This window comes from Primulina eburnea, chromosome 15 (assembly GCF_022965805.1).
Source record: "Primulina eburnea isolate SZY01 chromosome 15, ASM2296580v1, whole genome shotgun sequence".
NCBI lineage: Eukaryota > Viridiplantae > Streptophyta > Magnoliopsida > Lamiales > Gesneriaceae > Primulina > Primulina eburnea.
Window position 1 is genome coordinate 28561341 of NC_133115.1, and position 26132 is coordinate 28587472.

A 26132-nucleotide genomic window follows, 5' to 3' on the forward strand; every position below is an offset into this window, starting at 1 on the left:
GAATAATATCTCCTGCATTTTTCCTTCTGTTTCGGCCTTTTTATGGCCTATAAAGTACATTGAAAATTGGTAATTTTACTTTTTATAGTCAAACTGCAATCATTTAATGGAATCGAGGTAATGGAACTCTTCCGGAACCTGTCTTAATTTGTCAAACAATTATGCTGTTCAAATCTTGCATATTTTTTGCTTTTTGAATGCTGTGTTTGTTTATGTCATAAAATATACCAGGTATTTTCTATCTTGCAGAAGCTCAAAGTTCATTTAGAAGCAAAAAGAATCACATATTTTCCAGTTTCATCACCTCCTGTCATGTCTTATCAAGACACTGCAGGTTATTTTTCTTTTTTTGAGGCAATCATACTGTAGGTTTAGCCATTATAATAAAAATAAGATATTGTCATGTCTTATCAAGAACTGCTGGTTATATATATATATATATATATATATATATATATATATATATATATATATATATATGTATATTTTCATATATATATATATATGTATATTTTTTGAGGCAAACCATACGGTCCATACCTAAGGTTTTGCATCTGTATGTATGGTCAATCAGCAAGTCTGAAATTCTATTCAATGATTTTAGTGCTGTTTTTAATTTTAATCAGTTTACCTTCTAAAATTACATCTATGTTACAAGGATCCAGCAAGGTCTCCTTTTCTCTGCAGAAGAATGAAATCATGATAAAACATAGACAAGAGTGTGTTTCGATCGCCGAAGGCATATTCGGAGAAGACAGTAATATGGATGGTGATCTTATCATTATAAATTTCTTCGCTCTGGTAACTTTTAACAGGATTGCTTATGAGTGTTTTTATGAAGTGCCAGAATTTGAACTGAATTCAGTTGCATGGCTCATAAAGTTTTTGATAGAAAATCACTTGTAAACTCTGAAGTTTGTGATGTCTGATGACTGATGTACCACTATTATTTGTTTTTATCATAACTAGGTATTACAGAACACCCAAACTATGAGTAGTTGCCTGCTTTCAGAATTACTATGTTTTGAACTAGATTGAGTATAATAGTAGATCAAGAAACAACAATGATAAAACATATTTACTTTGATAACAAGAGTCTATTAGTAGTACGTTGAAGTTTTGCTAATTGATGTATCCCTCATATACATTTCTTTATCTTCAGGAAGGTTGGAGTCTTGCGGAACTATTCCAGGTTCGTTGTGTTGTTGCTGCTCCTTATGTTGTTCCCTACAGGTTTAAGTTATATATTACTTAACTTTATTGATTTGGTCTACAACATATAGATGCCCTATGACCTGAGCTATGGTATTCTTTGTTCTCAGAATTTGTAAAATAAATATAATGAAAATTATAGTTATATTTTTTGGGGGGAGCAATCCCTTTTTGACATTTACACGTAAGGACCTCCTATGAGTTTTAGTATCATGCATAATGTGCATGTGATCTGAAGACAGGTTGAGGGACATAGCTTGAAAGTTCTGAATTTATTAAGAAATAATAAATTGCATGTTTCCTGTCACCATGCACAAATTGGCTTGCAAACTGAGATAGTTACTTGTTCAAGTGTCCGTGTAAGTCACCGAGTCTTAGGAAACTTCCTGCGGTAAAATATATTTGTTTTTCTCACCTGGTAACATCATTTAGTAAATATTTTTTGAATTATTGAATATTTATAAATGCTTGTATTACCATAAAAAATATTGGTTTATTTCCAATAACTGTCAACGAATTTCTAGAAAAAATGGAAATGTGAAGATAGATTATCTGCTTTCTTCATGGAATGTTTATTTTATGCCTCAGGTCTGTTCTTAACAAATTTGTGGTGTTCAACATGTGCGATGTCTTTATTTTTTTTATGTTTTTATGACTCAAACAAGGAGATTGAATCATGTTAGAATCACATATCATATTTATTCTATTCAAAATTTTGCCCCCCTGAGATATGGAGGATAAATGTGTGATGCTGTGGTCCAGGTTATACTGTGTTTGTTTTGTCAATATTTGTATAAACTGAAGAGAAAAGAATTAAAAAATTCTCGATGTAGAATATAATTCCTTTTACCCTTTTTTCCTCGCCTCATGTCTCCTTGCTTCCATCTCTATTGCATAGATACAAAGACAGATGCACACTCTGCCTCTGCAAGATGATACACGATGATACCTCCCTTTGTTTTGTCGAAGCTTTGTTTCTTAGTAATAAATGTTTAATTGCAATGCAGCGCCCCCTCTTCTTTTGAACGCCAATTTCAGAAAGAACTTCCTCTTTTATATGAATATCTTCAAGATGCTCCGACTGGTAAGGTATGCAATCATATTTATAAATCTTTGCGCAATAGATCTTATTTTCTATTTATTAATTTTCATCGCTTAATTTTTCAATTGATTGTTGCACTTCCCCTGTTCATTGCTACCAGGCAACGTAATGTTCCAGCAGCAGCACTTTTTTTAAAAAATTCTTCGCTATTTTATCTATAGGATTGTGTTGGGATAGGAGATGTTGATTGGATTAAGCATGGGTGTTTTTTTTTAAAATAGAAAACACTGCCATTGTGGTTTTTTTTTTTTTGGGGGGGGGGGGGGGTGGTGTGGTTGCGGGTTTCATAGGAGAGGGTGTTTGATATGATCAAGTAGGTTTTTACTGAACAATTTTTCTCTTAATTTTTATCATAGGTAGGGTGGGAAGATGTTATCCATTGGATGTGGCCATTTTTCACTGAAGATTGGGGACATTGGAGAAGCCATGATTTGCATCTAAGCTTCTTGCCTTTTACGGTTGTTATTAAACTAGTGAATGTTCTTGTGAAATGTTATTTTAGTATATGAAATAAGATTTGGTTGTTTCTTTAATTTAATTATTCTTGTATGTCTCTTGCTATATTCTTCATTGAATACAGGATGCAGTGACTGGTCTTCCAAGATGGCACGAGAGGCCTTTGTCTCCCTTGCTACTGTAAGATATTTTCCACAAAAAGTTAATATCGTGACGGGATACTCTATGTATATAGTATTGAAGGATTGAATAATTTCTGAAGAAAATTTCCAAATCAATTTTCTTTACCGATTTCCAAGTACTAATTGTAATGCCCGAATTTTGATATAATATGACAGTAGTTGTGATGGTTCTTGGCTTTACGTTATGGTATGAATGATAATGATGTTATAGAATGGAATAGATAATGGATGGGCAGAATCAAAGGTTGAATTTGAGCTAAATAGGTAATGGAAGTGCAGAAACGGTATGAAAAATGTAGCAGTAGTTGTGGTTTTTAGCATAATGTTTTGTATATTGATCCAATTGATGTGAGGCCACTTTCATTAGAAAGATAAGACATAAGGCTATAACTTTCTTTTTTTGAGTTTTGGTCAAATCATTAGGGAAGACGAGACAAAAGTGGCCCGAAGTGTGTCGTGTGTATCGTCGTTCCTGCACTGACACATGTTGGGAGAATGGGCATAACTTTTTACTCAGACCTCCAAATGACCTGAAATTCGGGGAGATGCAAGAAAAGACATAGAGCTACAACTTTATAGTTTACCACTTTCGCAAATTCTGAAGTTAAAAATGGGTTTTGGGCAGAATACCGTGCGCCATCGCGCAGGATCAGGCGCCCTAGTGCGCGGGTTGCTGAAACTTTGGGTGTTGGGCAGTATGGTGCGCGCCCCTGCGCCAAATCACGCGCCATGGCGCCCAGCACTTGTACAAAAAAACGTGTTTTGAGGTTTGGATGGTATATATTTGATTGGGGAATGATTTTTGTATCATTTTCTCTTCCTTTTTTCCTACTCCATCGGTTTAGAGCTAGGGTTCTTCATTTTTCCTTCCATCTTCTAATTTCTTCTTCAATCTATGGGAGATTTGTTCAAGGAAATTATGAAATGAAGTTAGATTTGTGATCCTCTCTCCAAGATCTTCAAGATGGTGTAAGTATGCTATATTTTTATTCAAGTTTGGAAATGGGATGAAGTTTAGAATTGATGTTTGTGTTGATATTTGAGATGTTGAAATTGTGTTGGTTTGAATTTAAAATGGAATTGAAGCCAATGGCAAAGTATATGAGCTAATTTCTTTAGCACGCATACCATGTGTTTGACAAAATGATTCAATAAATGTTTTTATGGCATATTACGGTTAAGAAATTTACGGATATTGATTCGAAGCAGTATTGAATTAATTATGAATTTTGAACAGAAACTACTCTGTTTTGATAGATGATCAATGTTCTTGAGTTATAGTAGAATTCCTCAAAGGTTCAAGACTTCTCACCTACACATTTCGATATTCCTTTGGTAATATTTGAAAGGTATGTTACGGTCGGTAACATACGAGGTAAAAGTATCATTTTTATTTTAAATTGAAAATTCGATGGCTTCATGAATTACTTGTGATTTGTTGATGATTGATCTTTTGAGATGAGCATATTATGATATTCACTTGATGAGATTGAAATGCATCATTGCATTGCATATTGAGCCACTTTTTGATTCAGATTTGATATGGCGGAGGTCGCCTTGATTTATTGATTTGTTGGACGTATGGGGCTATAGTTGAGTTGGCATAGTGTATGCGGAGGTCGCTGCTATGGCCTGAACACTCTCTATAGGCGCACCATAGTCCTGGGATTGTAGAACACAGCAATCCACCCCGAGCGGATGAGTCGGTGGATGTGGCTGGGTGATTCTATTCCCTTGGGTACCCTATGACCAGATGATTCACTTGACCTTGAGATTTATTGATAGCCCACAGCTTCTGATCATGCATTGCATTTTATTGCATCTTTATGAATTTTATATGAGATATTTGAAATTTTAATTCTCATATGTTATTGATTGTATCATACTGGGTTTATACTCACCGGCACGTCGGCTACCTCTTGTTTTAGATATCGGACCCGGGGCCCCACATTAGGATTAAAATTTCACAAAGTTTATATAAACTCATAAAGATGTAATATAATGCAATGCATGATTAGAAGCTGTGGGCTATCAATAAATCTCAAGATTAAGTGAATCATCTGGTCATAGGGTATCAAACCAAACGATTTAATAAAATATATAATTTATTGTTCACAAACTGACATAAACATCGTCAGAATAATTTAATGGTCTCAAATGTTTGAAATATAATTTTCAACATGCCAACATAAAGTAGTGGACCAAAGAAATCCAAACATTATCACATAGCTCCTAAGACCCAAGAATCCCACTCTAACTCGTATCTCCTCGTCTGGAGCTGGACTCTGGCATCCCAAGCCTCGCCTCACTTACCGTCAAGCACATGAAAACAAGAGGTAGCCGACGTGCCGGTGAGTATAAACCCAGTATGATACAATCAATAACATATGAGAATTAAAATTTCAAATATCTCATATAAAATTCATAAAGATGCAATAAAATGCAATGCATGATCAGAAGCTGTGGGCTATCAATAAATCTCAAGATCAAGTGAATCATCTGGTCATAGGGTACCCAAGGGAATAGAATCACCCAGCCACATCCACCGACTCATCCGCTCAGGGTGGATTGCTGTGTTCTACAATCCCAGGACTATGGTGCGCCTATAAAGAGTGTTCAGGCCATAGCAGCGACCTCCGCATCATAGTTGTCAATCGCGTGTAGCGCCCCGTAGCGCAGAGGTTGCCCGTGGCTATAGCGCGTAGCGAAGCGCGTAGCGAGGGCTATTTGAAAGTGTAGCGCCACAAGCATATAAATATATAACATATACTAACATCAATTCAATCTTTCATTCTTAAATAGCAAATATATAAGTTCAAAGCATATAAAACCTCAATTCTAAAACTAGAAAAACATAATTTAAAATTCATCTTCATCTTCCTCATCAAGATCGAGACCATCTTCTTCATTTGAAATTGCATAACGTTCGGCATCATTCTCTTCTTCACTTTCTTCATCAAAGTCAAATTCATCATCATCTATAAAATTCAGTGTGGAAGATGTTTCTATTGGCCTTTTCCCTCTAGACTTAGATGTGGCCGCCTTTGAGCTTCCTGTAGATGTAGGGGTCGCCTTCGAGGCCCCTTTGGGTTTCCTCAATGTATAAGGAGATTCATCTACTCCAACAGCATCTGCAACATCTTGCCAAGTTAAATCATCACCATCATGAACAAAGTCAGGCTCTTCATCCTCCAGTCTCCCTAGCAGCCATTCATTGCCATCATCCACTTCAGTCAATATGATAGGATCGATGGTATCACGACTATCGTATCTACGCCTCAGAGCTCTGTTGTATTTGATGAACACCAAATCATTCAGTCGTTTTTGCTCCAATCTATTCCTTTTCTTGGAATGAAGCTGCATTTATTTATATATGTTTATAAGGCACGTGGCACGAGAACAAATTCTTAAAACTTCACAGTAATAGAAAATAAAAATTGTAATATTATAAAAACTTACATGTTCAAACACACTCCAATTGCGCTCGCAACCAGAGGAGCTACAAGTGAGACTGAGTATCTTTTGGGCAAGTTTTTGTAACTTTGGCGTCGAAGCTCCATATGAGTTCCACCATGCAGCTAGTTAATAACAATAGTTATATTAATATATCTCATTGAATTTATTTCAAAAAAATAAGGAAAAACTTGATTTTCATACCTGGTGATACAACATTTCTCATTTTGATTGCAACTTCCTTCCCAAAAAGACCTTCGGCTTGTTTGTATTTTAACAACTCTGTATGTATTTTTGTCTCCGTCTCAGCATCAAAAGTCAACCTACTGATTGCATTGTACAACCCCGTAACTACTTCCTCATCTTGTTCTATCTCAGAGTTTGAGTAAAAGAACTGAGGGTTCAAGAAATAACCCGCTGCATGCAAATCTTGATGGAGTTGCAACTGCCACCTATTGTCGATTATCTCAAAAACCTCTTTGTACCTATCTTCGTTATTACCAAAAGCTTTTGCTATTTTCTCCTTAGCCCTATCCATTGCCTCGTATATATAACCCATGGCAGGCTTCTTCTCCCCATCCACCAACCGAAGTACCTCCAACAATGGGCCACCAACTTTCATAGCATAAATGATAGAATTCCAAAATGAAGGCATCAAAATAATTTTCTGTGCTTGCTTACCAGTCTGTTCCTTCGCAAATTTGCTTTTACTCCAATTTTCTGAAGTAAACATCTTTCTCAAATGTTGCTTATGCTGCTGAAAGCTTCTCATAGTCAAGAAAGCGGTGGCAAAACGAGTTTTAGCTGGCCTGATAAGGTCTCTTTGGCCGGTGAACTCTCTCATCATGTTCAACAACAGAGTTCGGTTGTAAATATATCCATTAACATTAATTGCCCGCTCAAGTGCCCTCTTCAAATCTGACATTTTGAATATGTCCTCAAAAATCAAGTCCAAACAATGTGCTGCACACGGGGCCCAATACAAGTTTGGATATTTATCCATCAACTTCTTTCCTGTAAAGAACAAGAGAATAAAATGATAGTTAATGAAAATGAAACTAATCAACGAAAGTTAAAAGACGTTATAACTTAGTATATTAGATTTTCTTACCCGCATAAACATTATTTGATGCACTGTCAGTGACCACTTGAACAATATTATTCACCCCAACTTTTTGCACAAACTTGTCAAGCAACTCAAACATCTTCTCACCCGTGTGAGAGTAGCTAGATGCATCAACTGATTCAATAAACATGCTACCTTTTGGGGTATTCACCAAGAAATTGATAAGTGATCTCCCCTTTCTATCTCTCCACCCATCAGCCATCAAAGTACAACCATTCTTCGCCATCTCCTCTTCATTTTGTTTCAAAATCAGCTTTGTGTGGTTGATCTCCTCCTTTAAAAGTGGTTCTCTCATCTCATGGTAACTAGGTGGTTTCATCCCAGGACCATATTGTCCAATTGCTTCGATCATTGGCTTCAAGCTGTCATATTTGACCGCATTGAATGCGATCCCTGCATCATACATCCACCTTGCAAATTTTTGAACTGCATCAGACCTCAACTTTTTCTGAACTTCATTAAATTGGGGTGCTTTACCACCTTGATTCTTTGCGTCCAGCTTAAAGAAAGCATTTATAGGACCCAAGGACCGTGGTTTTTTGGGCATTAACATTGACGAGTTGCCCGAGGAAGAAATAGATGCCGGCCGCTTTCCACGAGAGGATGGATCCCCGTGTGTATCAATATCATCTCCTTGCTCTTCTATATCAAAAACATCATCAAAGTGAGGCATGGAATCCATGATAGTTTTTTGGGCTAACTTTTCTTCAAAATAATCTTTCATTTCTTGCTTGACAATTGCTGGGGCTTTTGGACAAAGTTTTGTATTTTTAAATCCTCCAGCAAGATGTTGTTTGAGCCTTGTTATCCCACCTTTTGTAACTTTTTGACAAAAGTTGCATAATATTCCATCAGAAATCTTGTCCGGATTAACCATCCTCCCATAGTTCCATCCAATATCTTTTTTTCTCAATTCTTCTTGTTGGTTTTCCATCTTATAATCTCTGAAATCAAGAAAAAAAATTGATTATACATTGAGGAAATCCAATAAGCAAATGGCAGTAGTCTGTAGGCTAGTAGCTAATATTCCAGATAATCAAATTTGCTAGTAACTTATATTATAATGTTCATTAAAATTTGGCAGTAACTTATATTAAAATATTCCTACGCCTACTGCATCCATGGAATGAATTATATGTATTCGGAAATCAGACTAATTGCAAGAATAGGCATGAATATTTAGAATTATGAAGAAAACAAAAAAGGAAAAAAAAAAGAGAAGAGCATAATATTACCGAAATGAAGCGATGCAAAGTGGTGGCCAGATGTCCGGCGGTCGGCGGTCGGCGGTCGGCTCCCGGCGGTCGGCGGTGCAAGGCAAGATTTCTTGGGCGTGGTGTTGCTGCTGGGAGAAGTGGAGAAGAAAGCGTTCTGCTGTAGGGTTGTATATTTAAATGGGCCTAAATTATTTAGGCAAAATGGGCCTAAAATTGGCAGTACAAATTGGGCCTAAAAGTGGGTGGAAAAACTGGGCTGAAGTTTCTTACACATAGCGCGCTAGCGCTACAGAAAAACCGATATAGCGAGGAAAGCGACGATAGCGCTCGCTATTTGCAAGTGGCTCGCGCGTAGCCCCCTGTAGCGACCGGGCAGCGCTACGCCTCGCTACGCGCTATAGCGAGCGCTACAAGCGCTTTTGACAACTGTGCTCCGCATACACTATGCCAACTCAACTATAGCCCCATACGTCCAACAAATCAATAAATCAAGACGACCTCCGCCATATCAAATCTGAATCAAAAAGTGGCTCAATATGCAATGCAATGATGCATTTCAATCACATCAAGTGAATATCATAATATGCTCATCTCAAAAGATCAATCATCAACAAATCACAAGTAATTCATGAAGCCATCGAATTTTCAATTTAAAATAAAAATGATACTTTTACCTCGTATGTTACCGACCGTAACATACCTTTCAAATATTACCAAAGGAATATCGAAATGTGTAGGTGAGAAGTCTTGAACCTTTGAGGAATTATACTATAACTCAAGAACATTGATCATCTATCAAAACAGAGTAGTTTCTGTTCAAAATTCATAATTAATTCAATACTGCTTCGAATCAATATCCGTAATATGCCATAAAAACATTTATTGAATCATTTTGTCAAACACATGGTATGCGTGCTAAAGAAATTAGCTCCTATACTTTGCCCTTGGCTTCAATTCCATTTTAATTCAAACCAACACAATTTCAACATCTCAAATATCAACACAAACATCAATTCTAAACTTCATCCCATTTCCAAAATTGAATAAAAATATAACATACTTACACCATCTTGAAGATCTTGGAGAGAGGATCACAAATCTAACTTCATTTCATAATTTCCTTGAACAAATCTCCCATAGATTGAAGAAGAAATTAGAAGATGGAAGGAAAAATGAAGAACCCTAGCTCTAAACCGATGGAATAGGAAAAAAAGAAGAGAAAATGATACAAAAATCATTCCCCAATCAAATATATACCATCCAAACCTCAAAACACGTTTTTTTGTACAAGTGCTGGGCGCCATGGCGCGTGATTTGGCGCAGGGGCGCGCACCATACTGCCCAACACCCAAAGTTTCAGCAACCCGCGCGCTAGGGCGCCTGATCCTGCGCGATGGCGCACGGTATTCTGCCCAAAACGTATTTTTAACTTCAGAATTTGCGAAAGTGGTAAACTACAAAGTTGTAGCTCTATGTCTTTTCTTGCATCTCCCCGAATTTCAGGTCATTTGGAGGTCTGAGTAAAAAGTTATGCCCATTCTCCCAACATGTGTCAGTGCAGGAACGACGATACACACGACACACTTCGGGCCACTTTTGTCTCGTCTTCCCTAATGATTTGACCAAAACTCAAAAAAAGAAAGTTATAGCCTTATGTCTTATCTTTCTAATGAAAGTGGCCTCACATCAATTGGATCAATATACACAACATTATGCTAAAAACCACAACTACTGCCACATTTTTCATACCGTTTCTGCACTCCATTACCTATTTAGCTCAAATTCAACCTTTGATTTTACCCATCCATTATCTATTCCATAACATCATTACAATTCATACCATAACGTAAAGCCAAGAACCATCACAACTACTGCCATATTATATCAAAATTCGGGCATTACAACTAATTGTCCACACATAAGACAACAGACTTTTGAAATTCTGTCTATTTTCTATATAAAATTGTTACTTAGCTGTGTACTTGTTTTATTATTTCCTGATACTTTACAGGCTTTGCCTTACAGGTATGGATTTAGCAAAGAAGTTGTTGAGTGCCCTGGTAATTACTTACAAGGCTGTTCATTATTGTTTGTTCAATGCTATAAAGCTGTGGCTTCCCTACCTTGGAGGATCTTGTTCCCCTAGGACTCAACTTATTTTGTGTTTATTATCTCTGCGAACGTATATGACATTTTTCAAGAATTGCTGAATTTATGGTTTCGGCTCTATAAAGTGACTTTCAAGACAATCATTGCATAACTATTGTTCTGTCATGTTGTTGTCATACAGCCATAATCTTAATATAATTGGGGCCTGCAACAGGTATTTTTCATTATATTTTGTTTCAAATTAAAGTATAAGCTATCCCCAACTACTTGAACAAGTTGTAACGTTAATTTAGGCATTCCTCCATGCTTCCTCTTGCATACACTAACAGTCAGAGTTAAATGTGCCAAATCCATCTTACTAATCCGCCCTTAGTTTTACTTTGAATCGGTGCCACCCAACATTCTAACGTGTTCTACTTTTTGGTAACCTACTCATCCACCATAACAGTCACAGCCAGGTTAAGCTTTTCATTGCCAAATCTCACAAACATATAATATAAACAGCCAAATAGCACTTATAAAACATGCAAGAGTAGTCACGTTTAGTACTTTCAATTTTTTATCGTAGACATGTCTAGGTTATTCGTAACCCCCACACCAGCCTTCATACAATTAAATTGGAAATGAAAGTCGTAGCACAGTTAACTAAGCACCTCATTTTCAAATATTTGAGGTTTAATAGTTTTTTTCCTTAGAAGGTCCTCCGGCAGTAGGTCGAGGGGCTCTACTACCTTTTGATAGTGTTCGTACCATAATTTGATGTGAGAATCCACATGTGGTGTCCAAATGAGTTGGCGACTATCAAGTATCTTAACCTGTGTGATGGTCCTAGGATCATTCTAGAACCAGAATTGTTTATCATTATAGATCATGGCAAACTACAAGGTTTGTGTCTTAAACAAAACTTACTTTTGTTGGAAAGTCTTGTTGTCTCCTTTTGTTTATCTATTCGTGTCTTCACTAAATGAATGCTTGCAACAATGTAGATTACTGGCCATCAAGAGTTCAGGTTTGTGGCTTTTGGTTTCTCCCTTTTGAGTGGCAGTTCTCCTGCAGCAGCTGTGCAGATATTTCATCTTTAAGTTTTTCAAGGAAATTGAATGCTGAAGAAGAGATGTGTTCGATTCATGTCAATTTAAAAGCTTTTTTGAATGCTTTGCCAGAACAACCTATTTTCATGAGTCTAAGTTCTATTGGTAGGCGAGTGTGTAATTAGAGTTTAACTTTATTCTATTGCTTTCTTACTATTTATTGTTGACTTTTGTTCGTCATTTATTCACAAAACTTACTCCGGCAATCGACATGCTTGGATTTTTTTTGTTTCAATATTTGTTGGTTTCAGCATTTTACATCAGGTCGTATTTTATGTTTTTCTTAAAAGAAATCGACATCCGTTCTGAAGTAAATTTCCCTCAAAACCTTCTGACTTAGGTATATATCCTGACGTTTAAAGTTTTAATTTTTTATTCGCCTGAATGTTTGACCTGTAATAGGCTAAAAATGGTTAGAGTTTGTGACTTAATATGTAATTGAAGTTATGATCCAGTGCTTTCCATAATTTAAGCAATAGTAGGACAATGCATCAATAAAAGAAATAATACTTCAGATAATTCCGGCAGAAACTGTTCAGAAGATGAGATATCATTGTTAATAAACTTTTTGGTATACTTATAGTTGTCTGAAATTGTTGAAATTTTCAGTTCAGCTTTATATTCACGCACTTGTTTAATTTTAACTCTCGCTATTTCTTCAGTATGGGTTATTTGAAGAATCCTAGAGCTTTTCTCAAGGTCCTTGAAAATGCTTTGAGTATTACAAGCTGTAGATTTATTCTGTTCTCAGCTGGTTATGGACCTTTAGATGCTGAAATCAAAATGTCTGCCCAGAAACTATTGTCACCTTCAGAACAACTGCAACTTAGTGAAGATCAGACCTGCCTATTTGGAGGCCGTCTATTGTGCTTCTCTGGGTTAGTATTTCTGAAATGTTTGAGTATGTACTTGCATTAAAATGAAAAGATATAAGAATTCTCTCTCCTTGTCTCTTCAGTGATGCCAATTTGGCTGTATTATTTTGAATATATATCTTTTTGTAATCACATATGGAAGTATCTGTCTGGCATTTATTCAGAACTTAAGATAAGGTGAGATGGAAGTATGCAACAAACATTTGGGTAATGGTAATATTTTTTTTTTACTCCCAACATAAAATGGAAATTTTCTGTTACATGTTTGGGGTCTTTTTTGGTTTTGCAAGGAATTATTGTGCCACACTTCCAAATTAGCTAGAAATATTTTCTCTACTCATTCTTGTTTTCTCCAACGAGCACGAGTCATGCTATACCTTCATGTCACTGCCAATGTTTGAGTGCATGGCGTGCAACAGAGTTGAATTAGGTAATTTAGTAAATGAACATGCATCAGAGTTGCTTAGGTAATTTCGTAAATAAACACTCAGCCTGTTCGGTTGATAAATAACTAACTAACCATGCTACCATAAATTAATATCATGCTAACAACCAATTCTTTTAAGTTCTCTTTATGTTTACCAAGGAGCATATGGATCAAATTTTATATCGCAAGTTCTGTGTGAACTGTGCAGGTATTATTGTCAGGATGCCTGAAAAATAATTTATCCAAAAAATAGCATTTATAAAATGTTTAAAGGAAAATTGTTGTGAGTGTAATGGGCAAGTTACTTTAAGTACAGTAACATATATCTTTTTAATTAAGTCGTTCTTTGTGGTTTAGTTGTAGGAAATTGTGTCTGGTGTTATAGAATCAAATCATGGATTACCATTTGTGTGCTTGATTGTCATGTTGGACATGGTAACTGATACTGATATGGAGAAGTAATTCAGTTCTTTTATACTTTCTTTGAGAGTGCTGTGAGTACCATCTATGTGATTTTAATTTTTACTATTTTTATCAGATATATTATTTTGCTTTGCACATGTTTAGACTCTTGATATAAGTTATTGGACTGAATCCAACACTTTATTCAAATAGTGATGTACCATACAATTGGCTCTTTCCAAGATGTGCAGCTGCTATCCATCACGGGGGAAGGTGACCTTTCTAGTTTCCCTATATTTTTCTTTCAAATTTCTATGGTTCTGTTTGAAAACGTCCTAATTTATTTGTTTCTGTCATTGTGTCCTGTATTATCAGTGGATCCACCGCTGCTGCACTGCATGCAGGAATCCCTCAGGTAGGTTTGTAATAGAATTTGGTGCTTAAACTTCTGTTTGTATTTTTTTATCATTTAGTTGGTAATCAGGATATCCCCTCTCGTTGGACAGGTAACAACTCCTGTGTCTGGACAATTTTGCTTCTGCACCTTTTATTTGGATGTACAATCTCTAGAAAAATGAAAACGTAAAAATGTCAGCGGTCCATGATTTGTTTGGTAGAGAAAATTTATAATATTTGGGATTTATTACAATCCCTAGAAGCTTTGCTAATCCTTGTATTGTATTTATTTACAAATTGGCTCTTTTAAGATGTTTTGTGGTTTTAGTTTCTGAATCTGTTCTTAAACTTTTATGCCCTGAGTTCATTTTTTCCCCAGATTGCTGCAAACATAAACATCTTCTACTTCTCCAGAAACAAACTAGAACTATAACCATTTGATCTGTGATGACAGGTTATCTGTCCATTTATTCTGGATCAATTTTATTGGGCAGAGAGGATGTTTTGGCTTGGCGTGGCTCCAGAGCCTCTAAAGGGTACGTGCTTGGTACCAGATAAAGATAATGACTGTTACATAATGGAAGCCGCAAATATGCTGGTTGGGGCTATAAATCGTGCCCTGTCTCCTGAAGTCAAATTGCAGGCCTCACAGATTGCTAATAGAATTTCCGGTGAGGTAATGTCCATCAGTAAAATAATAGTGTACTTATTTGGTGACTTTATCTTGACGAATGTTTGATTGCTGTATTTGTGTGATAATTAATTATCTCCTAAATTAGATGCATTAAGTGGCTAAGCATCGTCATTCACATTATCTAGGTCCATTTTTCCTACTAGTGGTAGTACTTGGATTTAATGTGTAACACGTAAAATCTTTTTAGCTTGTTCTGAATTAAATAATTATATCTTGATTTTTAAGAAATAGCCATTTTGTAAATTCTCACTAGCATTTCTCCCACTGGATTGATGGCGAAACTTCTAAAATTTGATCAACGCAGTAACTACTTACAAGTGCTGAAACTCGAGATTACCGACTAAATATCAGCTGGATGAGCTATGGTCCTCTTTGGAAACCATCTATTATCCTATTCTAGACAAAATAATTTCTTCTAGATTTAGAAATAGCAACGTATAGTTGCTACGTCTCTGTAAGAACCTGAACTTGCACTGGGAACTGACTTTTTGTCCATGTTTTTCATTTGCCCAGGATGGAGTTTCAGAAGCTGTGCGGTTAATTAGAGAAGAAATTAACTGTACTGGTGCTGCTGTCTGATGCACCGTACTCGGGAAAGTCCTGTGTGCGAGGCTTAAGATGCAGCACCCATACCCACCTGCTAGCATCGAATTTTCGGGTACGAAGTCGAATAACCTGTGGCATCTATATTCAATATGTGTCGGAAAACGGTCAAATGACAATTGTCAACTTTCTTCTTAATGCGATTTGACTTTGAGCTCATCTTGTCGACAAACTTCTTGTTTTCTTCAAAATACAAAATCGTCATCTGTGTGGGACATTTTTGTAGACTTTTGAGTTCTCTTTGTCCTTTGTCACAAATTTTTCAAATCCAATCTTAGTTTGTCAGTCAAAAAATCCACAAATTTGACTGGGGTAGATCTGACACAACTCCACCATCCAAAAAACCGTTGTCAAAATTTGATTAAGTTTATATTATATTGGATGAAATATGACATATCTAACATAAATAATAGTAATTAGTAGGTCTAATCCCAATATCTATTTTATATGGAGCTCATTTATTCAAAAGTTGTGTTACATAAAATATTTCTTGTCTACGATGCCGCAGAAGAGAGAGTATTGATAAAAGATTGTATGTTTAGAGAAGCGGATAAATTCTGAGAGTGGATTTTTTTAAAGGTAGAGAGTAATTAGAAAAAAAAGATTCTAATACTAGTTTTTTTAATAGAATACTTTTATTGAAGTATTTGCAAAAGATACGATTTAATGATGCATTGTGGCAACATGTAATTTTGGATTAGATAAAAAAAATTGGATATAAGAGTATCCAAAAAATATTGAAACAACCTTGGATTAGAATCGATCGTTTTACAATTAGTGAATCCGTCAGAGAGTATTCCACCACGAGTTGACAAAATACACTCAGCCAATTGTCAATCTCGAGCCCAAAGTTGAACAGTACAATCATGTGTCACATCCTGTGGGCTTTGTCGTACTTTGTAACACCTTGTGAGCTTTGTACCGATGAAACTCCCATCAACCAAGCTTCAATCTCTTAGAGCATCTACAATCATGTGTCATATCCTGTGGGGTTTGTCGTATTTTGTCATTTGTACTGATGAAACTCCCATCAACCAAGCTTCAATCTCTTATAGCAGATGCTGACTTTAGATCATCCAAATGGGGACTACACTGGATTTATTGTCATAACTCTGATTTGTTGAAAAGGTGGATATGTTGAAATCATGATCGTGAGCAAATGTATAAGTATACTCCTGAAAATTATGTGGATATAAGAAGCCATGTTGAAATATCTTTAACTGTAAATATTTTTTTATTACAACTTCTGGATTTGAATGCACAAGTAGAAGTAAAATTTGGACTATAGAAACACTTAAAATAGATTTTTCTAGAAGTGAAAAATCAAAAAAAAGAAGAAGAGGGAAATACATCTTAAAATGGATCCAAAATCCAATTGATCATATCATAGTGGGTTAGTTACCTCAATTTTTATTGCTGAAACTTTTGAATTCCTTGCATTAAAGTCCCTCTCGTGTTGAAAAAGTTCTCGCAAACCAAACTTTTTCCACCTTCCAATTCAAAGACTATTGACTTGCAGAAAGACCCCTTTTGCCTCCTTCACCATGTTCGTTCACGGGCCAATTAGACATAGACTAGTGCCTTCTTCCTCCTGCAGTGAATAAAATATTTTCCAATTTATTGTATAATATTATATGTGTTGGACTGTTGCGATTATTTTGTACGCTCGCAGGCGGTGTGCTCTGCTATACGCAGGTCTAACATCATTTGACACCTTAGTAATATTATTTTTCGTGTCAATTCATCGTTTAGTATGAAGTTCTGGTACTTCAATACAAATAAATAAAGTTTGCTAAGAATTAACTATTTAATCTAGTGATAAGAGTTTGACTTTAACAATTAGTTTCAGAGTAAATATTACGTGTTTGTTTCCAAAATAAGATAATATTTTTAAAAATAATCATCTCTACTTGTGAGGGAAAGAGTGAAATAAATATATATTCTGTAATAGAAGACCTCCCAACAACTGACGGCTACAAGATTGTAGCTTAAACCCAAGTTAGCCTGACGGTGTGGCAATCTGACCATGCGTCGGAAACTGAAAGGTCTAGCTCAGCAGTATTTGAGGAGTACATCTTACGCCTACACATACTCTTTCGATAGCTTCAATAGTTCACTGAATTTGGTGTAATGAACCGCAAGCCCTTCAGAAAGAAAGACATGATATAATCTATAATAAGAATGAATATTCAAGTACCCTTGAAAAGACTAAAGGAACTAACAGTCGGACCATGACACTTGAACTTTTGTACGATTTAAATGATTTGAAATGTAAAATTACCACTAGTTGTACTTTTTTGGTAAAACGACATACATTTATCGCACCATCTATATATTAGTTCCTTAAAAAATATACTGAATCATATCTCTTGGAGGTCAGCCTCTTTCAACTATACAACATGCATGGATTCTGGAATGCAATGTAGTTGGACCCTCGAGTCGATCCTAATGAATCATCCTTTCCATGTAGGAAAATATTTGTTGGGTAAAGCAATCGAACTATGAAGCTTGGTCTGCTGTACGATTTAAAAAATTTGAGTTACACAATTAACACCAACTATAGTTTTTGGTAAAACGACTATCGCTCAGCCATACAATTGGTATGAGAGCAAATGTCATAAGTTCGATTCTCATTGATAGCAAGTTGTGCAATTATCGAGACAAATATCGTTAGGGTCCATTAATTGTCCGTATTGAGTAGAGTGATCGAACAATGTCGCTTGAGTTGCTATACTGTTTAAAAGATCTGAGTTACACAATTACAACCGCCTACAACTTTTAGTAAAATAACAAACACTCAATCTTACAATATTGTACTGAAAATTTTAAATGCATTGAACAAGTGATTGATCCAAAGTTACTTTATAAATAACAACATAATGTAATTTGGAAATAAGAACACATTTTTGTTTGAAAAAATTTATAAATAGCATATAAAAATATTATCCCCACAGCATGATAAATCTTCACTGATTATCACACCAGGTGGGTCCTACAAACCCATACATGCTACATTTTCTTTCTATAAATAATCCTCAACTAGCATTTGCATAATCACATCAATCAATAATATTAAAAAAAAAGAAGAAGAAAGAAATAAGAGAGGACCAAGATGTCCGGGGGAAGAGGCAGTGCATTGATAGTTCTGACGGTGGTGATGGCAATGGCGGTGGTTTTCCACGGTCAAGTGACAGAAGCTGCCACTTACACGGTGGGCGGCAGCGGCGGCTGGACCTTCAATGTGGCCGGTTGGCCTAGAGGCAAGACCTTCAAGGCCTGGCGACGTACTAGGTAAGTATCAGTATATTTAGTATAACTTCAAACTAAACAAAATAAGGCAAATGTTTGTATTTGAACGTCTTAAATTTATTGTATACATTCAGTTCAAACTTAGAACGAAAGATCTTAGAAAATCTTTGTGACGTTATTTCAAATCCCTCCTCCAATTTAGTCATTTGAATTCCATGCATTTCATGATTTATATTTTGTTGTTGATTTGCAGTGTTTAATTACGGGCCCGGGGCTCACAATGTGGTGAGGGTGAACAGAGCGGGATACAGCGGATGCAACGCCCCTAGAGGGGCTCAATCGTTTCAGAGTGGGAGAGATCAGATCAAACTCGCAAAGGGACAAAATTTCTTCATTTGCAGTTATGCAGGGCACTGCGAAGCTGGAATGAAGATTGCTGTAACTGCAACTTAATTGACATGTTTCTTTCAATTTTAAATTTCCAAAACTCTCTATGAGATTGCAATATTATTAAAATAAAAATCTTCAGGATGAGTACTGCTCGTAAACTTTGAACTTTTAAGTCATTTGTGTCGTCGTGTTCTTGATGATCTGACTTTATAACATCGTGTCTATTATTTAAATATATATGTATGTATGTGTATGTATGTATGGACTAAGCTTTATAGTTTATACCAAGTTTCTAAAAACCGTAAAGCGCTCCGAAGCGCAGATGTCGAGCTCCAAGTTTTTCAAGTTTAAGTGAGATTAGTATGTGCTTAAGCGTGGAAAAACAATTTTTATCTTTAATGTAATTGTAGTAATCTCAAACCAATAAATAGATAAAATAACACATAAATATGATAAATTTAAGTTTGATGCATTAATTCTCATATTTATAAAAACATAAAAATCTCTTTTGTGAGCATTCAATCAGTTTATAAAATATAATTTAATTTTCAAATACAGACATTCCCTATTAAATTTATAGAATATTTATGTTCTCAAATTTAGGATATTAATATATTATAATTTTGTATAATTTTTTGGATGGTTGGTATTCATTTTTTTTTTTTGAAAAAAGCGCAAATAAGTTAAAAGATGGACTAATTGCATCAACACCAACCGTGAAAAAAATAGAAAAATAGAAAAAAAAATTCAAAATTAATAGTATTTTAGACTATGTGTTTTTAAAATCATGCATAAAACCTCTTGCCGATGGGTTAAACTGTGCCTATTTTTTTTATAACTTAAGGGTAAAACGTGTTTCATTTTTTTTTAAAAAAATGAAAGATGTATTAACTTCTTAATATATTTAAAAGATTTTATATCTTTTACACTTTTCACAAAAGAGATTGATACAATTAGCCCGTTAAGAGATATATAAACAAAGAGAATAAAACATTTACAAAAAGGCAAAAGCTTATATGAGACGGTTTCACGAGTCGTATTTTGTGAGACATATATTTTATTTGGGTCATCCATAAAAAAATATTATTTTTTATTATGAATATCGATATGGTTGATCCGTCCCACACATAAAAATTCGTGAGACAGTCTCACAAAAAACTTAATCTTACGAAAATATACTTAGTAATCAATGAAACTTTAAATAGGCCCAACCCAAGACAAGCATCGTGTAGTAGCTAGCGTTCATGATTTTTCCTTCTTTTATATTGCCTTTTTCTTCCTCCTGCGATGTTGGTTCGGTCTTATATATGAAACAAAAACTAAATTTGAGAAGTTTGTATTTGAAGTACTCGCACAAATTAAATTAATTCTCCCATTTTTGGTGGCTTTTATGTTGTTCTTTGATGGAAGCACTGTCGGATCTAGGATTTTAGCGGTGACAAATCTGTCAATTTCTGGTAGTGATCGTCATTTTCGGTTCTTTTCGCTAACGTTTTAACGTAATTTTGAAATTTATTTTTTTAAAGTATTTTTGAAATAATTTTTTATTTTTAAATTAATATTTAAAAACCCGATCCTATGATATTAAAACATGAGAGGACCTTGAAGTAATTTCCAGGTTGGTGGAAAATCACATCCAACCGGAACACCGTCAAGAAGGAATCAAATTCTCTTGGAAAGACTGTTTTAGAATCTATACATCTTTACAGGGTTATTCTTAATCTTTATGTATGTACTCGAACTAAAAAAAAATTAGAAAAGATCTTATAGATGATTGAACATCGTCTATGAGAATCGTAGACAATAAATCCGCCATTATTTTTGCTATCGGCCACATATAACAACAATAATTCAAAAAAAATTGTTCGGCCGAGTTTTAAATCCGAGGAGACTTCTATAAATATAAGCATAATGAAGTTCAAGGCATCGATCATTTCTTCAATTTTATTTCAAATAAATTTGTAATGTTTTTCTTTCTAGTTTATGTGTTTTATATTTCAAGCTGTGATAAGTAGTTAAACAAGTTTCTCATTATCTATAAGATGCTGCTATTATAATACTATTCATATTTGTGAATAAAACTACCGGGCCTTTTTGCCCATCTCATTTATTATTTTCAAAATTAAATCAATCACAACACTTTGAGGTAGGAAACAAAACAAGGTTGTGCTAAGTGCTGCTGAAGGAATCTCCGTCAAGAATCATTAGTTGCAACTGTACGTGTGGTTAGGCTGTGGGGAGCTGTCTGTAAAACTCTGTAGACATGACCCGGTTGCATTTCGATCAAAAAGATATAATATTTATTTTATTTCATGGAAGCATGATGGGTCATTAAAATGGATCCATATCATATAAACCGGAAATCTTGCATATCCTTATTATGTCTTTAGGCGATATCTCTCTAGATAGACTTGATAGGTATAAAAACGCCCCATACTCGGATCTAAAAAAAAGAAGAAGAGAGAGTAAATAAAACGGAGAACAAGGGTAAATTTGAAATTAAGTTCTAATTGGGTCAAAATAGAAAACACGAACGATACAATTGTCACACTGAAAACCTGAAGGATAAAAATGGGAATGGATATAAACAATATGAACATAATAATGAATTATTTCTGTTTTTTACTAATATTTTAGATCTGTTTCAATATGAAAAAAAATAGTGAAAAATAAAATTAAAATTTAGGTTTTGGTTTCATGGGAGATATACACGCTTAACATCAATACATCTAAAGACAAAAGTTTAGTTACCTCAACAAAAGCCTAATTTTAGTTCAGTGATAGAGATTGAAATTGGTCCAATTGAAAACGAACCGATTAACCCACCAAACCAAAAGAGTCAAATAAATAAAATTTAAATACAAACTTAAAAATGGCGATCTTATATGTGTCGATATCAGTGATGACTCATTATTTCGATGAATCATTTCTTTGGACATAAGAAGATTATGGATACACTTACTCAAAATCTCATTTATCAGATTCTATGATGGAAGAAACCATTTTTTCCGAAGAAACCACGTACTTTTAGCATAGCATTCGAATCTCTGCCCAAATCAAAATTTTCTTTAGAGATCAAATCTTCTTATCCAAGCCTAATATACAACTTACAATATGATAAGGAAGTAACTGCATTTAACATGACAAAAAAAAAAGTAATTTTGCCAAGTGGAGGTTTAGGATTTGAACGTGATATCTGATCAAGAATTGCATATACTATATAATTTTTGGAAAATAAAAACTATAAAATATATCTGAAAATTGACCTTCATTTTAGGATTTGAAGGTAATAATATACTATGTTCAAATGACTAAGTGGGTGTCATTTCTTAAATAAATATGGAGGGAATGTCATTAATTTAAATAACTACATTGTTTCTAATTTTCTTGAGGCATTTAATATTACATAAAAATAATCAAGTGAGATCATCTCATGAGTCAAATATATCAAAATTATTATTTTTCATTGTAAAACATAATTTATCGTAAGTTATATGTTATGAAGAAATATTGTGTAACTATATTTTTGATGTGTCGGTACCCAAATTTAGATATTTGTGTGTAAACTCGAGTAATTGCGCGAAAGTTAAGGAAACATTAGAAAGGTGTGAGCTTGAGTAATTATGCGAAAGTTAAAATTCTTCATTGAAGTCAATACTTTTTACATAGACATGCTTTTGCAGCAACTCCTAATTTATTATATATACTCAGACTTTCATGTTTTTCAAAAATATATATTATTAAAGAACTTGTTAAATAAATAAATATTTTTTTTTAATCGATTACCATTTTTTTCCTTTTATCAAAATATCGTGTTTTATGACAATTTATCAAATTATGGTACAAAAAATTATCCACGATGTCCCTCCACGCGAGAAGACAAGAGTTACACTTTGTTGGAAAATTATACTCTATTAAATTGATCTGATACATATTTACGACGATGACACGCACATGCACGTCCAGGGACGGATCCAGGAATAGAAGTTGGGGGGCTTGAACTCAATATGATAAGTTATATATTATTAAAAAAAAATTACATTATATCGTTCAACGAAGTTGTGCTCTACGAGATTTTAAAACATAAAATTCATTAATAATAGAATTTACATCAATATGTTTAGGTAAATCTCGTTCAATATAGAGTGTCAAACAATCGGCAAGAAAGTCATCCTCCTATTTAATTGCGAAGTGCCGTCTTCACATACTTCATTGCTGAAAAAGCCCGCTCAGTAGTGGCAGTAAACACAGGTAATGTCAAAACAAGATTAATGTTCCATTTTGAAAAATTTCAAGTTATAATCCTAAACAAGAATAAAATAATTATTAAATAAATAAACAAGTAATAGTCAATCAACAACTCAACAACAAACAATCAAGAAACCACAAATCACGCACAGAGAAGCTATAAAAAACAAAATAAAAAATGTATAGCCGATTCTTACCTGGATTGTTGCCTTGCCGATGAGCAATTCGATTTCTTCGGGAGTCCGCAATTCTATTTTGTCGCTAAAGGGCTTGGGACTAGGGAGAGAGATTTTGTAGAATTGAGGTGGGGCGGATCAGAGGATATGAGATGAATTTGGTCTCATCTTTGTAAATGGACGGGACTTGATTGGACTAAGACATTGATGTACGACGGTTTTTGAAACAACCGTCGCTATTAGCAACGGTTTTTCAAAAAACAGTCGCTACTGTTTGAATTAAAACCGTCGCCGATCTAGATCGGAGTAAAACCGTCGCAAATATTAACGACGGTTTCTGAAAAACCGTCGCTAAAAAAAAAGTGGGCTGGGCTACAGCCCAGTACAGCCCATGTATAAATCCGTCTCTGTGTACGTCTAAGATGTGTATGTGTATATATGTAGAATGTAGTAGACTAGTAAAAATGTACGTGTAAAAAATAATATTTTTTAACAGACAGAATTTATTTGACAAACATGATCGATGCAGCCGATATAGGAATCCAATGCTTATGATTTTAGTGCCCAAAACCCAATGATATTTCCCCACCTTCGCACTCGAATTGGGATTGTGCTTTAAACATGTAAAAGTGGAGGTCAGACCATTTATCATTACTCATCACAAAAATTAATAAATAAATAAATAAACATTATATTAATAATATATAAATTAATATGTAATTCGGGCCCATAAATTGTACGAAAGACATTAACGGTTGACTTTACTGTCTTAAATAATTTCAAAATTCTATAAAGTAGTTCGTTATTAACTTATTATATATGCATTATCAATCCATAAAACTCACACATTTTTTTATTTATTATACATACATTCTATTTTTTCAAAAAACATTAACGTTCTACATTTTTTTTTGTTTTCCTACTACTGAATTGTAAGTAAACTCCCTCTTGCTTGTTTAAATGTGTTGAATCAAGCTAATTAATTAATCACCTATTTTTTTTTAAAATAATAATAATAATAATCAGAATTCTAACATTGAGTTATAACGACATATTCCAAAACATGATATACCTTAAATATTTAGAGTGAATTTAAGTTCACAAATATTTAGAGGTGATCTGCAAGAAAAAATTGCACTTCAAATTACATTGATTTTCTCTTCTTTCTCACATAGATTCATATTTATAGCTGATAATAAAGTACAAAACTTCATCCTCGAAACCAAATATTTTCGGATGGATGTAGGTAGTACTAGTTCTATATCTATGAGCTTAGAGATTTAAATTTAAATGTGATCAACCGAAAGAGATACTAATTTTTCAAAATACCAGTTTGGACTTTGATCCATATACGATATTAAACGTGAACCCAATATGGAATGCAGTCAATTGAGTTGCGTAAATAAATGACGAAAAATTCAAATAAAAGAAGATGTAGAGATACCAGGAATATGATCTTGATTGTGGGAGCTCGCTAGGGTTTATTAATGGAAGTTGAAGAGGAGTTCTCAAAGAGAAATCTACAGGGCTAATTTGACAAGCTGGCCGCCTCCGCCTTCGCCTCCGCCGTTGGACGATCATGGAGGTGGACAGAATGCCAAAGTAACTCTGCAATATTACTCCTGAGAAACCCTACATCAGACACACATATAATAAGATCAGAAAGATGCGGTAGGTAAGTTACCTTCTTTAATATATAAAGACAAAAACTTGTGTGACGGTATCACGGGTCGTATTTTATGAGATGGATCTCTTATTTGGGTCATCCATGAAAAAAGTATTACTTTTTATGTTAAGAGTAATACATTTTATTGTGAATATCGGTTATTTGGATCATCCATGAAAAAGTATTACTTTTTATTGTGAATATCGGTAGGGTTAACCCGTCTCACAGATAAAAATTCGTGAGACCGTCTCACAACAGATCTACTCATATATAAATTTACTATATGTATGTGTGTGTAAGTGTGTGTATTTATGTGCATATATGGTCAAATTAATTTAAAGCAGATTACTATATAAGGCATTTTGGTCATTTAAATTCGAAATCTAGTTTTTAGGAAAAACAATGAGAATGGAACATGGAGTGTTTTAGGAAAAGTCGAAAGAGTTTTATATGTGTAGGTATGGAACATATAACAACATGTGATTAATGTATTAGTGATTCACGGAATAACTCCTATGAGTTCGTTCGTGTCAGTACATGTCAATTTTGTGAGACAGATCTTCTACCCGATCTGCATACCTATGTAAAAAATATTATTTTTTCAATAAGTTTTTTACTTCGAGTATGGATTCGAGTACCCGACTCACGGATATAGATCCGCTATATCCACCTCACAAGAGACGAACTACTCATAATTCCATAAGGTTGCTTTTGTATTCAAGGAAAAATAAATTGGAAAGTAGACCAAAAATTAAAAACAAAAAAAAAAGAAAAGAAAAGAAACCTTTACCACCATCCGCCGCTGATGATATTATCGATCGTATATGGAATTGAAATCATGTGAAAAATATTTTGTAATATAAAATACAAAAATGTCAACAATCTTACACCTTTTGTGGATATAATAATAACAATAATATAATAAAAAGATTTAGTATTACGACTTTTTTGGATTAGAGTAGTGGGATTCTTTTCTAGAAACAGGTTGCATGAGCGTGCATGGTGTTTGTACGGCCTGTTGGAGAGGTTGGCTTCGTGTACATCACGGGGTAAGCAAA

The 26132-nt window shown here is 34.5% G+C and overlaps 3 protein-coding genes across 13 annotated transcripts in view; 2 read left to right on the plus strand and 1 right to left on the minus strand.

The window, feature by feature from the left end:
* LOC140814414 (sterol 3-beta-glucosyltransferase) overlaps positions 1 to 15504 on the plus strand; it is a 29008-nt gene extending 13504 nt beyond the window's left edge. Inside the window, exons 4-16 of one of the 10 annotated variants that reach the window (XM_073173380.1) lie at positions 232 to 334; positions 659 to 801; positions 1163 to 1233; positions 2220 to 2301; positions 2671 to 2772; positions 2895 to 2950; positions 10760 to 10808; positions 11844 to 11866; positions 12611 to 12826; positions 13866 to 13925; positions 14028 to 14067; positions 14503 to 14724; positions 15256 to 15504. In XM_073173380.1, coding sequence (XP_073029481.1) covers positions 232 to 334; positions 659 to 801; positions 1163 to 1233; positions 2220 to 2301; positions 2671 to 2772; positions 2895 to 2950; positions 10760 to 10808; positions 11844 to 11866; positions 12611 to 12826; positions 13866 to 13925; positions 14028 to 14067; positions 14503 to 14724; positions 15256 to 15321 — 1233 coding nt within the window. In that variant the 3' untranslated portion in view covers positions 15322 to 15504. Of the gene's footprint in view, positions 1 to 231; positions 335 to 658; positions 802 to 1162; positions 1234 to 2219; positions 2302 to 2670; positions 2773 to 2894; positions 2951 to 10759; positions 10809 to 11843; positions 12058 to 12610; positions 12827 to 13865; positions 13926 to 14027; positions 14068 to 14502; positions 14725 to 15255 lie in introns of all 10 variants that reach the window. The other 9 variants (XM_073173375.1, XM_073173376.1, XM_073173378.1 and 6 more) reach the window with 9 other exon arrangements.
* On the minus strand, positions 5600 to 9184 carry LOC140814413 (uncharacterized). Of its 2 annotated transcripts, XM_073173373.1 has the most exons (5): positions 8767 to 9184; positions 7517 to 8475; positions 6610 to 7419; positions 6412 to 6530; positions 5600 to 6309 (listed from the first exon to the last, which is right to left on the minus strand). In XM_073173373.1, exons 2-5 carry the CDS (start codon positions 8463 to 8465, stop codon positions 5812 to 5814), a joined length of 2376 nt encoding a protein of 791 aa, XP_073029474.1. In that variant the 5' UTR covers positions 8466 to 8475; positions 8767 to 9184; the 3' UTR covers positions 5600 to 5811. The 2 variants fall into 2 exon arrangements, with proteins under 2 accessions (XP_073029474.1, XP_073029475.1); XM_073173374.1 differs by lacking the exon at positions 8767 to 9184 and having other exon boundaries at positions 7517 to 8678.
* Positions 15505 to 18390: 2886 nt separating the features above from the next.
* Positions 18391 to 19128, plus strand: LOC140814352 (basic blue protein-like). Its single transcript, XM_073173301.1, is given in 3 exon segments — positions 18391 to 18622; positions 18624 to 18636; positions 18848 to 19128. Coding segments are annotated over 3 exon segments (378 nt in total). The 5' UTR covers positions 18391 to 18457; the 3' UTR covers positions 19048 to 19128.
* The last annotated feature ends 7004 nt before the right edge of the window (positions 19129 to 26132 follow it).

Coding starts and splice junctions, on each gene's coding strand:
- LOC140814413 (XM_073173373.1), bottom strand. CDS start 8,465: ATGGAAAACCAACAAGAAGAATTGAGAAAAAAAGATATTGGATGGAAC. Junction 7,420..7,516: donor ATCAAATAATGTTTATGCGG/GTAAGAAAATCT, acceptor TGTTCTTTACAG/GAAAGAAGTTGATGGATAAA. Junction 6,531..6,609: donor GAGAAATGTTGTATCACCAG/GTATGAAAATCA, acceptor GTTATTAACTAG/CTGCATGGTGGAACTCATAT.